The sequence below is a fragment of the Sesamum indicum genome, linkage group LG7, assembly GCF_000512975.1.
Source record: "Sesamum indicum cultivar Zhongzhi No. 13 linkage group LG7, S_indicum_v1.0, whole genome shotgun sequence".
NCBI classification, from domain to species: Eukaryota; Viridiplantae; Streptophyta; class Magnoliopsida; order Lamiales; family Pedaliaceae; genus Sesamum; species Sesamum indicum.
In genome coordinates, this window is record NC_026151.1 from 8,948,623 (window position 1) to 8,966,415 (window position 17,793).

At 35.8% G+C, this 17,793-nt stretch overlaps 4 protein-coding genes across 6 annotated transcripts in view; 2 read left to right on the plus strand and 2 right to left on the minus strand.

Moving 5' to 3' along the window:
- The window catches only part of LOC105166723 (plastid division protein PDV1), a gene marked incomplete in the record, with an annotated part of 2,212 nt that extends 1,732 nt beyond the window's left edge, over positions 1-480 (minus strand). Inside the window, 1 exon segment of the mRNA XM_011086180.2 lies at positions 1-480. Coding sequence (XP_011084482.1) covers positions 1-262 — 262 coding nt within the window.
- LOC105166724 (inorganic phosphate transporter 1-11-like) lies at positions 2,146-4,256 on the minus strand. Its single transcript, XM_011086181.2, has one exon. The coding sequence runs from the start codon at positions 4,024-4,026 to the stop codon at positions 2,422-2,424; it is 1,605 nt and encodes a 534-aa protein (XP_011084483.1). The 5' UTR covers positions 4,027-4,256; the 3' UTR covers positions 2,146-2,421.
- LOC105166725 (mitochondrial carrier protein MTM1) lies at positions 3,904-11,279 on the plus strand. Of its 3 annotated transcripts, none has more exons than XM_020695416.1 (11): positions 3,904-4,034; positions 6,948-7,284; positions 7,700-7,789; positions 8,446-8,574; positions 8,802-8,861; positions 8,989-9,159; positions 9,255-9,357; positions 9,609-9,700; positions 9,784-9,933; positions 10,364-10,422; positions 10,695-11,279. In XM_020695416.1, coding segments are annotated over exons 1-11 (1,326 nt in total). In that variant the 5' UTR covers positions 3,904-4,032; the 3' UTR covers positions 10,828-11,279. The 3 variants fall into 3 exon arrangements, with proteins under 3 accessions (XP_020551075.1, XP_011084484.1, XP_020551076.1); XM_011086182.2 differs by lacking the exon at positions 3,904-4,034 and adding an exon at positions 6,270-6,550; XM_020695417.1 differs by lacking the exon at positions 3,904-4,034 and adding an exon at positions 6,544-6,654.
- LOC105166726 (dihydrofolate synthetase) lies at positions 12,376-17,749 on the plus strand. Its single transcript, XM_011086183.2, has 10 exons — positions 12,376-12,799; positions 13,638-13,735; positions 13,862-14,012; positions 14,155-14,217; positions 14,612-14,773; positions 15,145-15,336; positions 15,467-15,566; positions 16,456-16,587; positions 16,895-17,026; positions 17,241-17,749. Exons 1-10 carry the CDS (start codon positions 12,509-12,511, stop codon positions 17,588-17,590), a joined length of 1,671 nt encoding a protein of 556 aa, XP_011084485.1. The 5' UTR covers positions 12,376-12,508; the 3' UTR covers positions 17,591-17,749.

The window sequence follows — 17,793 nt, forward strand, 5'->3', positions numbered from 1 at the left end:
CCTGAACAGCAGGCTCATCTTCATCGACCCGGAACTCCTTCGCGAACACAAAACCCGACCCGCCTTTGTTCACCGCGTCATCATCCGCAGATTTCTTCTTCCGGTGGAAATAAAATTCATCGGATTTCCGGGTCAGGTTCTTGATGGAGTTGAGGAAATGAGCTCGAGAAATGGAGTGGATTGCGTCGCTGAGCTTATCGTGCAAATCCCAGATTTTCTCGAGGACGGCTTCAATCTCGTCTACCTCCATCTCCCATTTCATTTGCAAGAACGATAGTGGGAAGAAAAATACAAGCAAAAACCGAAGGAAAATGAAAATTCTTTGAGTGTCTGAGGAGGGAAAGTATAGAGGGAAAGGGAAAAGGGAAGAAGAAATTTTTAGGGTTGAATCACTTTTGTTAGTTAGTGCGATTTCACGACAACGATGATAAGTGGCGTTATCAACAGAGAAGCGTTTTTGTGCTCTACTGGGAAGAACTGGACGAATTGAAACGAGGGAGGAGGGATGTGATGATTGTTTGTGGGTCCCACATTGGCGTTTCTGGAATTTTAAAATCTGTAGTGGCAATAGTGCTTTTTGCTCGTTCAACGACCAACGCATATTTGGTTGGCTGTGTTTGGATTCAGTCACGAATGCCACCGGGAACCTTTTTCTTTTAATTTTTAACTTTTTGGGTTTTACAAATAGTGGCCCTACCTTTTGTGGTTATTTCGATCAAGCCCTTGAACTATGCATAAATATCAATAAAGTTCCTATTTGAGACAACTTGTGCTTTTCTTGAGTTCATGAAAAATATATACATACCATGAATGTGTTTAAAATTCCCCTCAGTATATTTGATATTACTGATAAGACTAATTAAATATTTATGTAGAATGCACGAGCTGCTTATAAAAAAAATACAGTCTTATCAAGGAAACAGTTTGTACTCCTCTATCAACGGAATAATTGGGTATCCGTAACTTTTTTATTAAAATAAAAAGTGATGAATTTTTATTTTTTGAATAAATTGATTACACATCATCAATATAAAATATCCATATATAAGAATTACCGACAATCGTAGCAATCATATACTAATTATCAATATCAGATAATTATATCCAATCAACAACTACTATTAAAGTAGAGCGACACCTAATATTAAAATAGAATAACATCTCGATGGAGTTCAAATCAATAACCTTAAAACTGTGGGGCTCAACTTTGTCAATTGAACTATAACTCATTGACAGGTGTGCATAACTTAAAAACTTTTGAATCAAACTTTGTGTAATGCGATTTGGTTGGCGTTTTGTTTAGGCAAAATACTTTCAAATTCTTAAATATGCAATCGGATATTCCCAACTTTTAGGACATAATTCCTTTCCTAAATAAAGTAATATTACCAAACAAAATAAAACTTTAAAATTAAAATTCTCCTAAATACGTCATTTCCCGCCAAACAAACGGGTCTAAAGTTAAATTCTTCGTATGGCCACTTAGACACTTTTGTCCCTAAATTCTTCTTTTCTTTATATTAGTAAAAAATATAAATTACGATAAACTCTCATAAAGTTTAGTGTAACTATGAATATTCATTTACTATTTGAAAAATTATCAATATTCTTAATATTTGATAAAATTATGTAATTATTGGATATGTGCATAAAATTATCAACTTTATTCTAATTATATAAAAAATAATAATTGGAGGACTTGAATAGAAAAATTTGAAAAAATAAAATAACTGTCTACTTTGTCCATAAAAAAATTCAAAAATTTTAAAAATTATGAGAACATAATTTATAGTTTACAATGATATTTTAATTAATTCACCAAAAAAACAAATAATGGATTAGACTAGATGTTGGACGACTGTTAAAATCAGTAAGGCATTCGTAATTTTCTAAAGAACGAGAGGAAAAATTTTAGTGCTACCAATCTAAAGTAAAAAGTCCAGAGAGCTAACGCCAAGAAATAAATTTTAAAAACTAAAGTAACTCTAAAAAATTAAAAGACCTGCTATAATATTTACTCTATATATATTGAATTGAAATTAATCCTCAACTATTTAAAAGATAACAATTTCAAAAAGATATGGTAATTGTCATGTTAATTCTTAATTTAAATATAAAACATGTAATAAAAATAGAGATAAGAAATCCTAATAAAATTGGGGCTTCCATAACTTTAATTCCATATAACACATTTCAACATTCTTACATAAAAAAATAAAAAAAGAAGACAAAACTCAATTTGTTGAAGGATCACCAAATTATTTCCAGATTATCCAGCTCTTATTCATTCATGATTCTTAGCTACCCTTCCCCAAATTTATTATTATTTATCATCATTTCTTCTTGCAAAGCATTGAACACAATTTCTTCTTCAAAGCCCAAGTGATAGACCTGCCGGAAATTCCTCAATTGTCTTCCACACTAACCATAATTTCTTGAATCCTCTTCCCAGTTGTCGGGCCGGCTTTCAGGTCTTTTTTCGGTCATCTGGGTCTCGCTGTAGCCACCATCTTCGCCGGAAATCTCCTCCAGCGAACGCCCCTTTGTTTCCGTCACCAGGAAAGTGCAGAAAAATCCGATCATGTTTGTAATGGCTAACATGATCATCGCTTTCTTGATCTTCTTCACGTTTCCGTCTTGCGTGTAGTTCTGGATCCCGAACGCGCCGACCATCGCCCCGGCCTTCCCTGAGGCGGCGCTGAGAGCATGGCAAGTCGACCGAACTCTCGTGGGGAAGAGCTCGGCCGGCAGCACAAATGTTGTGCTGTTCGGGCCGAAGTTGGCGAAGAAGAAAGTCAGCCCGTAAAGAGCTGCGAACGTCCATTTGTGGTCCTCGTTCTTGAGGTAATCGTATTGGACTCCTATTATGAGCATGAAGACCGACATCATGAAGAAGCCCACCAACTGTATGTAAAAACGCCCAATTTTCTCAATGAAGGCTACTGTGAACCAGTAGCCAGGGAATGTGCCCAGTAGCGCGATCACGAACATGGCCCGCGATGTTTCAAACATTTCTCGCAGCGCACTGACGTTTTCGGCTTTGTTTGTCAGGCCCATTGTCGGGAAAATGTCTTTCTGTGTGAGGTTTTGGCTGTAGAATGCGATATCTAACAGAAACCATGTAGTCATGGTGCCTACCAAATGCCGCCCGTGGCGGATGAAGAACTCGTTTGAGAGCAGTTTGTACTCATTAGCTGAGTTGAATTGAGTTATTTTTTCCTGATCAGCCTGAATTTCGATGTCAAGAACCCTGCCCATGTCGGAAGCAGCTTGCTTTGCGTTGCCCTCGATCAGCGCCGTGTAACGTCCTGTTTCGGGCATTTTCATCCTCCAGTAGTATGTGAGGAGTGCAGGAAGAGCACCGAGCATTAGTACAATTCTCCACACATAGTCGGCCGCCGGCTCGGTTGAGAAGACATGCTCTTCTTTAAATGGTTGAGCTCCATAGTGGTCGAGGAAGATCTTGGAAATGATCATGGAGACGAGACCTGCAAAGATGATTCCAACCCCTTGCATGGCAAAAACGGCTGCAATGAATGCCCCACGAGTTTTCTTGTTGGCGTATTCAGACATGATAGTGGCAGAGAGAGGGTAATCACCTCCAATGCCAAAGCCAAGCCAGAATCTGAAGAAACAAAGTGTACCCATAACAGCTTTTGGACTGTATCCAAATGATAAGCCCGAGCAGATGGCACAAAAGGCCATTAGAATTAAAGTGACCCCATAAACTTTCTTTCGGCCTAGTTTATCTCCCAGATACCCAAAAAATAGCTGGCCGGTTAGTGTTCCCACGAGAGCAACACCAATAACCAAATTGTTGATGCTGTGAGGAAGTTTTCCGGGAGCCCCAGTCCAGGGCTTGTAGTAATAGAGGCGGCCTAAGAGTTTGGACACGGTGGAGATGCAAAACAGATCGTATGCATCGGTGAAAAAACCCATTCCAGCAATGACAATTGCAGTGACATGATACCATTGCGTTTTGGCATTGTCAAGAGCATTGAGCACAGATATGCTGTTTGAGGCCATTGCTTGATGTAAGGTTGCTTTACTTGTGTTTCTTGTTGCGTTCGTATAATTTCATGGTTGTACTATTTATATTTATATACTGACTAGATTCTGGAGCAAGAAACTAAGGGAACCAAAATTACGACGTTTAGACCAAGGTTTTAAAACAAGAAATTGACAGATAGTGGTATCCGTATAGGATATCCTTGTGCATAGTGGAAATCAAGGAAATATGTTATGATTTTCTGGGGTTTAGCAACCAATAAACACCAACTACAGCTAGTCACGACTTGATTTCATCTATAATTAGAAATATTTCTTTTGTAGCTTATAATAATCCATCATCAATCGAAATATAACAGACCCTTCGAAAGTGTAATATCATTATCTTAGTTTAAGTTTAGTCTGTTATTGTCCTTCAATAATTAAATAAGTTATTTAAATTGCTGCACTTAAAATGACCTGTTTGTCTAGAGTAGATTTGGTTGTCTACTGTTAGTACAACATTATTATGTTCTTCCCCTTGTAGTATAACGTTACTATGTCCTTCTTGTCATGTACCATGATGTGGTTTATTCTTGAGAATATTACTACATTTTCTGATAAACCTGTTAGCTGTTGTGATATTGTTTCGTATTCGTCGAATGAGTATTATATAGATATCTTAGGGATAAACCTCCATACATGCTTATCATATATTCATATCATTAGAGTAATTCATGTTACATACAAGCAAAGTATTTTTTTGATGCCCTTAAGAAAGTAGAATTCTTGGGTAAATCCCCTGATTTTATTTGTTATTGCTGTTCAGTAAAATAAAATCTTGGATCATGAGATGCTATTGCTACCCACTAGCTGAGATTGTGTTACTTCATTTTTTACTACATTACCAGAGATCCTATGGTTCGTGAGAAGTTTTTCTACTCTATTTCACCGATACAATCCCACTGTTTTAATCTCCCTTGATTCTGAAAGCATTAAGTTTAGGGTAAATTATATTTGACATCATCTGATATCCAAATACACAAACATCCTTTATCGTTTTCGAAGTTACAACTACACTCTCTGATGGGTTTTAGTGTAATATGCTTTGAGGGGTATTTGTGTAACTTTTTTCTTTAAAGAGGGAGTATAATTGTAAATTACAACTATAACCTCAAGCAGTAAATTTGTATTTGTACAAAAGGAATTGGGTGTTTTGTGTATTTTGCTCTATGTTAGGAGGTGTGGATGTAATTTACCCTTAATTTAGTTATACTAATCCAACTGAATTAATTGCAAATAAATATTAAGGAGATGAGCCATTTTATTTTTTGGGGCTCATGGGTCAAACCCAACCCCAAATTTTGGGTTAGGCCATAGTTTGGTAGGGTATACTATGAGTTAGGTCGGAATTGCACGGCTCTGCGATGTTTTAATTTTTTTTCTTTTTGAATCAAACTGGTTATCCAATTTTCTTTGTAGGACTCTAACCCAGTTGGGTTTGATAAGCATGGTTTTATAGTTGAGGTGGATTAAAATTGGGTGGAACCTAAGATTAACTAAAACTTAATAATTTTATAAAAAATAATAATCAATTTTAAATTAGTGGTTGTTGAATGTAAGCCGTGGGAAATACATGCAAACATGTTTTATATTATATTAAATATCTTTATTTTAATAGTTGGCTTTTGAATTAGGATTTTCTTAAAATCATATTATGCCCATATCCCTTTCTTTTCCCCCCTATTTCTAATGCCATATGTCTATATTAATATAATTAAGAGGGTCTCTATATTCACAAAGGGCGACTAATGATACACACTTATTTTTCTGTGAAGTAAAAAATGCTTTACAATAAAATAACTAATTGATTTAATTTTTAAAATTTTATATTAATTGATAAATTAATTTTCTTTTTTTTATATAATGTATAGATTTATATATTTTACTTTTATTTGAATATATTTTAAAGTATAAAATTTATTTCTTATATGCACGTAGAAACGACATGCAACAATAGCTATATATATATATATATTAAAGAAACCTTTCAAAAACCCCTAAGAAGATCCTAGTAACTGGATTTTTGTCAAACCACAAAAGAGTGGAAGAAAGTAGAAGGCAATGAGAAAGAAATATTTTGTGGCGGGCATAAAAGTGAAGAAATAACAACCCAAAATAAGAAAAATAGAGAAGAAGGAAAATTGTATTTTTTTCCCTTTTTGTTTCCACAAGAGAAAAATCAAAAGAGAAGCAAAATGGTCAATTAAGCGGCGAGCCAAACGTTGCCCTAAATCGAGAGACTTCTATTGAGGCACGCTCTCTTCTCTCTCTCACACACACTTGTGGTGGGGCGAGTGTCTGTGTCTGTGTCGTTCATATTTCCTCTTCTCCAAGGAACCAGGAACCAAACTACTTCTACGTTTTTCAATACCATTAACTGATATGAATAAAACAATAAAATAAACAAAAAAAAAACCTAGCAATAAACCTAATCATGAGTGTTTTGCTTTCTACTCGTACAGCCCCCAGCATCTAAATCGAAGGCCAGGATCATCTTAAGGTTCAGTATTTTCGATTTTGGTTCGCTATCTACGCTTTTGATTCTGGGCGTTGTTCTAGGGCATGCTGTTTTTATGCCCTCTGGTTTCCGTCCTCGATTGTTATGTGGGTCGTGTTTATAAGCATTCAGTGTTGATTTTTTTTTTACCCCACAATTTGTCAAATTTTTGGTTGTTTTGGCTTAAGATTGGAGAGCAGGGATTATAGCGAAGTAATATCTTTTAATTTCTGTTCCTAACTCTGAGATTGTTTTCGTAATGGATTTCCTCTTCTTTTCTTTCGGTGCGTTACTTGTGTGATTATCGCAAAAGAATCAACTTTTAACTGTCGCGGAGTTAGTTGATTTTGCTGGTGACTGATTGATGAAGTATGACATTTTGTGTAGTTGTTAATTTCAGGTTGATTCCTTCTTTGATTCGAGCTGGAAGATTTTATTTGGGAAAAGGAGAAATTTGTAAAGAGAGGATGGCAGGGGAACTGAAGCACTCTGAAAATCCATGGATGACTGTGGCCCAGCAGTCGTCGAGGATGGAGGAGTTTGATGAAAATGTTTCTTTGATGTCTGGGTCAATGATGGTTGTTGGTGGAATTGAAGCCTCTGAAATTTCACAGACTCGGAGTCACCATTCGGATGCCTCTTCAGGTGGCAAATTGGGGTTGCCAGAGCGTGCATTTTCTGCAGCTGGTGCAGCATTTCTATCTGCCGTTTTGGTCAACCCACTTGATGTGGTTAAGGTAAATGTTTTACTTATAGTGCTTTAATTCATTAATGCTTACTTAGTGCTGTCATTTTTGGTCTTCAAAGGGACGCAGGTAATCCTTTGGATTTTTCTGTTTATGCTCGTATGCCTTTCTGTTGGCTGAAATCGATGTATGTTTCAACTGAGACTGTTATTGAATAACTGGCTACCTTGATGTATTGCTAATTTTTAGTGAAATTGTTAAAATGGAATGCTTGACTGACTGGCAAGGAACCATTGTGTTGCTATACCGGTCTAACTTCTAGGATTTGATTTTATTCATCTCTCTCTCTCTCTTTTATTGTTTGTCTTTTTATGTGCCCGAGGGGAGTTGTATTTTTACTTCTATAAATTTCTGTTTTTATTTTTCCTTTTCATCTTATGATTTATATGTGTCAAATGTTTTGCAGACAAGACTGCAAGCACAAGCTGCTGGAGTCCCTTACTCACATCCATTGAGTAATGTTACTAGTCGCATGGCGTTATTTGGACCACACATGGTGCGTGTATTGTTTCTTCTGTTATTCCTTATAAATTTTTTTAGTTTCTTTCAATTGTCTGCTAATTTAAGAATTTCATTGATATATTTTACTGATTCAGGAGTAAAGCATTAGTTTTATGTTCATTGGATTTTGCGGAACTAGGATTTCTTTATCTTATATAATGTGTATCACATACATATATTTCCGTTAACACGAAGTGCTGCTCTAATTTTTTTTCCCAGATTGCTGACTTGTATGTCATCTTTGATTTACAAGAAATTTCAATGTTTATATTGGTACTGATAGTACTTCATGGTAGTTGGAAATTTGTAGCTTTTGGACTTGATGCAGCAAAATATTAAAACTTGATTTTGTCTTTATTTGGTTGCAATGTCAACATGCAAGTTATTTTAATCCTTTGCGGGTAGTAGTATTCAAGCATTATGTCATGATCTTCAGTTGTACTCTGACTGACCAAGATGTGTATAACTCTCAGTTGAGTTCTAGAATAGCTAGGCTCAACACGTTAAAAAACTGAAGTGGCACAAGTGCAAGTCTTAGTGCAATTCTAGGCCACTGTGCAACTCAGATGGTGAATCTAGTACAGTCTGAAGTACTTTACACTTCTCGATTCAGGTAATGAAGTTTGACTTACCCTATGTGATATTTTCCAGATGTTTGCTGATCTGAGGTGTTCTCCCTCTTGCACACGTGCTGGGGTTCATGGTACTGTAGCACTTTGCCCGCCTGATTGTTTTCATTATAAGGGGACCCTGGATGTTTTCTACAAAATTATTCGCCAGGTTAGCAGCTGGTAGCTAAATTCTATAAGCAAGTATGCTTGTTACTTTAGTATCAGTTATATACTTCTGAGGCACACATACATATATGTAATTATATAAATAGATATATTTAGTAATATGTATACATATATATATAGAGAGAGGGAGACATACATGTTATCAAGTACTTATGTTTACACATTTTATGAATTATAGTTGTTCAGACATTCATTCTGCATATTTTGTAGGAAGGGTTTTCTGCGCTCTGGAGAGGAACAAATGCTGGCCTAGCGCTTGCTGTGCCAACTGTAAGTTTTGAGTGGCTACTGCTGAAAATTTCAGGCATCTATTTACCATATCTTATCATCGATCTCTTTCAGAGATGAATTCATCTGTTCCCAATAGGAATTAGAGTCTTTATTGGTTTTCAAACAGGTCGGTATATACTTGCCTTGCTATGACATTTTCCGCAACCAATTAGAGGAATTTACTGCACAGAACGCGCCAAGCTTAACACCTTATGCTCCTTTAGTGGCTGGTTCACTGGCACGTTCTTTAGCTTGCACAAGTTGCTATCCCATTGAGCTTGCAAGAACACGCATGCAGGTATTTGACATATTGGCTGCATTATGATTTGCTCCCTTTTTCTTATTGTGCATCAATTTCTTTGAATGATGCAATGATGATTAGCTACCATTCAGGCATTTAAGCATCTCCATGGTGATAAAAGGCCTCCCGGAGTCTTGAAGACTTTAATTGATATTATCTCCCAAGTGAAGAGTACAACCAGCTTGAGTAGCAGCTGTAAGTAGATTTTCTTCATTTTACTGTACATTGATTTTTTTTGTCCTGGTATCTCTCCGAGCTGGACTCAGATGACTGATACTTGTGACCTTTTCGTAGATAATAAAATCATTAATGTCTATTGTAAATGTTGAGTTTTTGTGATGAAGGGGGTATCTGCTCTGTTTTTGGATGCATGTAAAACTTGGTGCAATTTCTTAGCATTTCTATTATTTATTCTTTCTTGCCTCCAATTTTTTCTCCTGGTGCAGTACAAAGCTACCGTGTCTTGTGGACAGGCCTTGGGGCTCAGCTTGCTCGCGATGTTCCTTTCTCTGCAATCTGCTGGTCAACCCTTGAACCGGTGAGAGCTGATTCCTCTGTATTTAAATCTGGAGCTGTGCGCATATTTTGTATAACGAGCTTTTATACAAGAATCTGTTATAGGTAAGGAGGCGGCTTTTAGGTCTTGTTGGAGATGAAGCCAATGCAATCAGTATCCTGTGGGCAAATTTTTCTGCTGGGTTTGTTGCTGGGGGCCTTGCTGCTGCTGCCACATGTCCTCTTGATGTTGCAAAGACTCGTAGGCAAATTGAGGTAATTCTTGTCTCATCAAATCTTAATATACTAGGTGATTGTATGACATGGATTTACACCATGGTGTATCATCCTCTCTGATCATAACAAGCATTTTCAGATTGAGTAAGCATGGTTTTGCATTAAGTTAGTTTTAAGCTGTTCATGTACTTGCTGTCTGATATTAGAAACGAACACTTATTTTGGGCTGAAGTGATGATTTATATTTACTTTCAAGAGCAGAATATCCAATCTATTGTATGTGTGATATGGCTATTATCATATGCCCTATCTTGCTGATATTCTTTCAGAGTTTGTGCTGCCAGTTTAGTTACTAATTTTTAATTGTGTGACGCTGTAAATAGGTCAAATTATTACTTCTTTGAAGAGGGGATGATATTGCTGTTTTTCTAACTATTATAATCAACTTATTTGTTTATTCATCTTACAGAAAGATCCGAGCAGGGCATTGAAGATGACAACAAGGCACACACTCCTACAGGTTTGGAGGTATCTCTCCATTTTTTGCGACCATAACTTCTATTTTTCTTTTCCAGTTCTTATAATGCTTTTCCATCTTAGACCATCATATTATTATTTTTAGTTGCATCAACAAGTAGTTCAGGTTAGTTTGTTCTTAAGGAGCCATTAACGATCTTGCATCATCTCTTCTGAATCTATGTCCAAGAAGTGATTGACACAATACAAATGATTTTTCTTCCTCCTGAAATTCCAAATATCATTCTTGATGAGGTCTTAAACTTTAGTTGCAATATTGTCAGGGACGGAGGAATTAAAGGCTTGTTCACTGGTGTTGGTCCCCGTGTTGGCCGTGCAGGTCCTTCAGTGGGGATTGTGGTTTCATTCTACGAAGTTGTAAAGCACATTTTGCATCATCGATATGCTACTTCTTAATCTGCCAGACATCTTTCCCACTCTTTTTCTTAACTAAAAACCACAGCCGCTGACTAGAGCTAACTAAGGCTTTGGAGGTTGTAACAAAGCACACTTGATGTCTATAAATAGGTTTAGATTGCAGAAGTTTCATGGTACATTATCTGCAATCTTTTCTAGATGTCAGGAAATAATTCCTCTTCTCATTTATTTTTGGACTTTTGATTATTAGGTTAGTTGTCGCATGAGTCCATTATTGAGAAGAGATTTTGTGGAATTTTTTTCATTTTGATCAGTAAGCAATTTTTGCTGAGTATATCTCAGTTTTGTTTGAAGCACCTTACTCCAGTTTTGCCTTGTGAGTTGCTGCAGCTTTATCTGCAACTTTTATTTTGCCCTTTCCAGGTATACTAGATGTGGAAATTTTTGTTGTATTAAAATTTCAAATTCCTCCTGCATAGATCACCAAGCAACTTTTGATCCATTTGTTGTTTTTCAATCATCTAGAAATTCCTACTTGTTCAAATGTATTGTAATTTTGTTACTTCTGCTCTTCATTTTCTAAGAGGAGATTCACTGCGTCATCTTTGTACAACTGAATATAAACTCCTCATCTCTTAAAAATAGATCTTGTTGTGAATTCACTAAAAATAGATGACATATATTTTATGCTAGTGTGTATATATAAAAATTGAATGAAAATATATATTTATTTTTAATTATTTTATTATTGATATATTGCATTTATCTAGTTATACTACAATTATTTGTTTGAAGTACAATAAGTATTAAATATGAAACTTTATTCAATGTCTTTTTGCCAATATCAATAAAAATTTCAGTCAATTTTGACTAATGAAAGAATCTATTTGTTAGTGAAAGCAAACATTAGAGGAGCAGGAGCTTCACTATGGTTGTATTCAATTTTTATTATGAGCTACCTAAAATATCCTTTTAGATTATGAATTACAATTATATAATATATTATAAAAATATTTATGGATTGTTATATTTTTATGAATTATTTTCTTTACCAACTCTGAGATTCTTTTACATTTTATGAACCACTCTTTTTAGGGGCAAATTAATGAGGATAAAGTAGTAATTTTTATCTTATTATTTATAAAGTTTATAATTATATATTTTATTTAGAGAATATTTATAATTTTTTTAATATTAAAAAATATTATAACTATGCTAAATCTCAAACAAAAAAATTGTAACTTGAAATTCACCCTAAGTTTAAATATTCATCAAAATATGAATGACGCCTAAAAATTATTATAAGAATGTAAAAGTACTAATGAGATTCAGACCCAAAATCCTCTAATATTATTGGTTGGATAATATTTATAAAAATGATAAAAGTACAAAATTCTAGAAAGAATAAGTAATAGAAATAATTAAAACAATATGTTTATTTTTGAATTAATTAGAATTTAATCGATTTAACTCCATATTGCTACCATGCAGTCGTGCTACAGAGACAAAAAAAAAAAAAAAAAAATACTATTTTAACTATTTGACTACATAAATAATTAGGTATATATAAATTTATATTTCCGAATTCACTTCTCAATTTATTATAAAATGTAATATTTCCCTTGGAACCACTTCCGGAGCTTGTGGTACAACTCTCCAAAGCTCTTCTCCATCCCTCTTCCTCTCACTCACAACTCTTGTCTTGCTCGTCTCTGTGAAGATGAAGATTCCCAGCATGGTGCGTTCACTCACAGCTCTGCAACTCAACAGACGAGGAATCCCACTTTTTGCTAATTCCACAACACTTCTTGACTCTCCAAGTCGTCCCTTCTCTACTGCATTACCGGAGAGCCAGGAACTGATCGAATTCATGGAGTACATGGAAAAGCTCAAAAACTACGAGAAAACAGGCGTGCCTAAAGGAGCCGGCACCGACTCCGGAGAGGGGTTCGATTTAGGCAGGATGAGGCGGTTGTTGCATAATCTGGGCAATCCTCAATCCAAATTCAAGGTCAGTCGTTATTTTAATTGTTTTTTGCTGAATTTCTCGGGTTTGGTGTTTATCGTTCTTTGCCTAGCACAGGGTTTCAGTGATTTGAGTCGAGTGGAAGAACAATGTTGATTCTTAGGGTTGAGTTCTTACCATGATTGATATTGTGATTAGTCTTTATTTTCTTTCTAGTGAACCACGCAAGCTCGTATAGCTTGATGCTTGCTTGTTTATGTCACCTTCTTTCGGTTATTGAGTTGAGTTTGTGGTGAACTCCAAAAGATTAACGGACTGAGGAATGGTGTTCAAGCTTTGTCTGATAAGTTATCAAATGAAGCTCAAGTAAGCTTTCAGGATACAATAGTAAGCCGCTATATTTCTTTGGTTTGTTCTCCAACCCTTTCGGGGTAATAAGAAGTAATGTGCAGGATTGTCTGTGTTTGTTTGAAAGGTATATTTACCGTGATTTCTTTCTGGTCATTCTCGGCCAAAAGGAAAAGACTTTTTGGTTTTTGTTTCCTTTTATTTTTTTTTGGTAACGTGAAAACCCATTCCACTAATCCTCATTCTATGTCCTTCAAAGTGTTCAAATTCTACAATTTCTTTAGTAAAACTGGAAATTATTCACAGTAGAAAATTATAAAATGTATGTTCTCTTTGGAGCTGGACTTTTGTGGCCTTGGATAGACAAGAGGCCTCTCTTCACTTGAATTTTGAGTTGTCGGAACTACCAAAGGGTGTCAGGTTGGGATGACTAATTAACTTAACGGCTTCTATGTGTGGAGTCCTGTATGTGGTTTTGGGTTTTCTTGCATGCCATATGAATTAGGAACTTAAATGGACAGAGATTGATTTTTAGGCTGTACATATTGCTGGTACCAAAGGCAAAGGATCAACTGCTGCATTTCTTTCCAGCATTTTACGTGCAGAAGGGTATTCTGTTGGTTGCTATACCAGGTATGGTCTGCGCTCCTGGTTGAGGGTATGTGATTGTAGAATCGGCGTGTTCATTTATCATGTCTAAAAACTTGGCTGCCTAAATTTTGCAAATGAAATGAGCAAGGGCTTTTTTTATTTAACCAGCCCGCATATACAAACTATTAGAGAGCGTATAACACTGGGAACAACTGGAGCACCAGTATCTGCAAAGACATTGAGTTCTCATTTTGACAAAATAAAGGAGGCTCTTGACATGGCAGTGAAACTGGAAAAGGGGCATCTCAGTCAGTTTGAGGTATACTCATTGATGGATAACTTTTCCTGTTGACTTATATGTGTGGTGTCTGTGATTTAATCATTTTAATTAAATCTGTTGATGATGCTGATCTTCACTGATTTTAGATCTGTCTGACTGAGGTGTTCTTTTGTTTGACAAGGTTCTCACTGCTGTAGCATTCAGCCTATTTGCTGAAGAGAGAGTTCATTTTGCAGTCATTGAGGTAGATTGTCTGCCTGACCCCTTTTACAAACAAACAAGGTGTTTCTCATATTCTAATAAATTGTCATAAAACAAGGTTCAACTTTGATAATCTGATGGAGCTATTAAATCTCAATAAACTTTTATTACGTGTTTTCTTTTGTCTTCTCAATGTCGAAATTTTGCTTAATTTGGCTTCCTGGTCTAAGATGGTAGATTCCACTCCCCATAAATTAACAGTGCTTCAGTATCAGGGTTCTCCGTTAGAGCTGGAACATAATTTTATGTCTCTCATTGTCTCATTCAATTTTTCCCCTTTCTCTACACCAGATCATGTAATCTATGTTTGCTAGAAAATAGTGGAAATCACCATCCAGATGTGGTATATACTCTAATTTATTTTCTTCAATGTATAGGCTGGACTAGGTGGATCACGGGATGCAACCAATGTAATTTCTAGCTCTGATCTGGCAGCATCAATCATTACAAATATAGGTGAAGAGCATCTGGCTGCACTTGGCGGATCATTGGAGAGTATTGCAGTTGCTAAATCAGGAATAATCAAAGAAGGACGTCCAGTTAGGTGGTTCTTGGAACTCCTTGCTGTAATAAATACATAAACTGTGTTAAGTTTTCAATTTGTGAGCAGACAGAAAGAGCAAGAGAACAAATACATCGTATAGAAACTTATGAAGCTTTTAAATTGTTAAAAATGCAAAAGAAACTTTAGAAGATTGAACTTTCGATGGTGGAGGAAAATTAAAAACACCTTCATCTGGAGCACAGTACCATGGTTTGACATTTACATTCTCGCTCTCGCTCTCGCTCTCTTTCTCAATCATCTATCTATTGCTATCTATCTACTATATATATATGTGTGTGTGTGTAAATGCATGGTTTTGTTCTGAATTAGCATATGTAATTCTGATTAATTGGTAAAAAATTTCAGCTCGTTCTAGGTGGGCCGTTCCTTCCACATATTGAGCATATTATTCGTGATAAGGCGTTGTTTATGCGTTCACCTGTAATATCAGCATCTGATCCTGGAAATAGAAGTGTTCTCAAAGGGTTTTCTAGATCATGTGAGACGCCTCGCCAATTATGCGATATTCTGCTTCTGATTGAGAAGGACCTTGAAGTGGTATGCCTTTGCATTATATTATGTGGTTCCTTGTCGAAAGTTTTCTATACAGCTAATTTGTTTTGATTTCTTAACTCAATTCTTGTTGGATTTCATAGAGCAATTTTAACATTAATTTGTAATATTCCAGTTCATTGAGTTGTTTGATGTACAATTACGGTTGCTTGGGTCTCACCAGCTTCAGAATGCTGCAACTGCTACTTGCACAGCCCTTTGCCTTCGTGATCAAGGTTTGAAAAAAGAAATTGTTATCAGTCTCTTTTTCCATAATATAGCATGAAGGTTATCTTTAACATGGACTACATTTCTGTTCATAGAATTTTGCTTTATATTCGTAAGTTGTTAGGATCCTTCAACAAAGAGATTATACTATAGCTCAACATTATTGCCCAGTCAAAGGACTAATGGTAAATGGAAAAATGGCTGAAATCAGTTGAAGGTAATGGTGAATGAAACAAGTATCTAAGTATATGTGATGTGGATTGATATAGGGTGTACATTTATCATGATTTCTTAATAGTTAACCAAGGATGATGGGGTGGCTTGAAATGGGTTTGAAATCATACTCAAGTATGAGGTACTGATATAACAGGGGTTGAATTCAGAATCTTGGTGGTTTCTGACCAGTATCTTCCGGCAAGCAACCCAGAATACAGGCGCTTGTCAGGTTTCAGAAAGACAAAAGAAGATTTACATCCAGTTCTAGCAACCCTCACCTTTTTATGAATCACTAAGCACAGTGGTCTTGTGTATCTTACTCGACTTATTTAAAGTTATTTTCAACTTCACCTGAAGAAAGTAAAATCATTGGTGTATATACTCTTATTGCTTCCAAAGGACATCTACTGGCATGAAGCATCTTCTAGTATCAATTGGAAAATTGCCTATATATGAATTTAACAATATAAGCTCTAACATGTCTGCTGGAAAATTTTCTTTTGAACTCTGGTGTTATTGGATAATATAATTTTACATCATGTCTGCTTTCAAGGTGGTCTTAGTGGAATTTGAAACTATTGAAATTTCTTCTGACTACAGATTCTAGTTTTCACTGCATCTAATATATGTAATGATTTTTGTGTTCTTAATCTTATCTCTATCCTTTTACAAATATGTCAGGATGGAAATTATCTGATGCATCCATTCGCAATGGTCTAGAATGTGCATATCTGCTTGGTAGAAGCCAATTTTTAACATCTAAGGAAGTGGAGATGCTAGGACTGCCAGGAGCAACTATACTGCTCGATGGAGGTCTGCTTCCAGTTTTGCGAAGACTTTCATTTTTGTACTACATGATAAGGCTTATGACAAGAAGCAGATAGATTAACAGGAGTGCTGTTCTCTTAAAGTTTTCAGGGCCATAACTTAATTTATAGTCCTTTGATTCCAATTATTATGTGTTCTTCCTTCAACATAAAAATACAAGCAAATTTCCAGAATCAAACTAAAGGATGAACTAGTTATTCATATTTCTATTTACTTTAGGCCACTCCTACCTAGATTGTGGCCCAGTGGATGAGAGACTTGTGCTAATGTTTATTACATCACTAATTTTCAGCCCATACCAAGGAATCTGCCCAAGCTTTGATGAACATGATTAAAGTGGCATTTCCTGAGGCAAGTTTGGTCCTTGTGGTTGCTATGGCGAATGACAAAGATCATTTAGGTTTTGCTCGAGTGCTACTTTCAGGTTAAGTATCTCTTTTGATTTATGTAAGACTTAATACTCCGTAAATAATTGTGAAATTAGGAAAAGGGGCAGTGCATTAAACTGGGGTGGTTTGTTGCTCACATGTCTTGACATTGTATTTTCTCAAATTAGCCTAATTATTTATCTTTTTCCTTTGTGCTGTTTAATCAGACATTCATTGCAACACCTAATAAAGCACTTGTGTCCTTTGCAGCTGGGTGCTTGGAAGCTGTGTGTTTCACTGAAATCGATATTGCTGGAGACAGATCACGTACGACTTCATCATCCTTGTTAAAAGATTCCTGGATACAAGCATGTACAGAGATGGGTTGTGATTTTCTTGACTGCAAAACTGCTAAGTACGAGTTCGTTGAGGATCAGCATAGTCAATTTGAAGGAAAAATGGGATGTCAATCCGTCTTGTTCGCTGAGGGATCATTAATGGATTCAATTAGACTTGGAAATGAGATCTTCAGTGCAAGATCTGGAACCCAAAGAGGGATAGTTGTGGTCACTGGATCTTTGCATATTGTTTCAGCTGTATTAGGTTCCCTCGAAGGATAAGTTGAAAACTTGCTATTCATTGTTTAATATATTTTCCAAATAAAGATTTGGTTATTAAAGTCCTGTTGACATCTGGGAATTGATTCATGAATATGTATAAAATTTCCATTATTCCATTATTAAGTGCTGTTAAGCTAGTACAAGTCAATGCCTATCCATTTGTATTTCCTCATTTGCTGAAATTTTAAGATTTCTTTAGCATT

Excerpts from the sequence above, each read along its gene's own strand:
- LOC105166724 (XM_011086181.2), bottom strand. The coding sequence starts at position 4,026 with ATGGCCTCAAACAGCATATCTGTGCTCAATGCTCTTGACAATGCCAAA.
- LOC105166725 (XM_020695416.1), top strand. Across the intron at positions 9,160-9,254 it reads TTGCAAGAACACGCATGCAG|GCATTTAAGCATCTCCATGG; the intron begins GTATTTGACATA and ends GCTACCATTCAG. Across the intron at positions 9,358-9,608 it reads AACCAGCTTGAGTAGCAGCT|TACAAAGCTACCGTGTCTTG; the intron begins GTAAGTAGATTT and ends CTCCTGGTGCAG.
- LOC105166726 (XM_011086183.2), top strand. The coding sequence starts at position 12,509 with ATGAAGATTCCCAGCATGGTGCGTTCACTCACAGCTCTGCAACTCAAC. Across the intron at positions 14,774-15,144 it reads TAATCAAAGAAGGACGTCCA|CTCGTTCTAGGTGGGCCGTT; the intron begins GTTAGGTGGTTC and ends AAAAAATTTCAG. Across the intron at positions 16,588-16,894 it reads AACTATACTGCTCGATGGAG|CCCATACCAAGGAATCTGCC; the intron begins GTCTGCTTCCAG and ends ACTAATTTTCAG.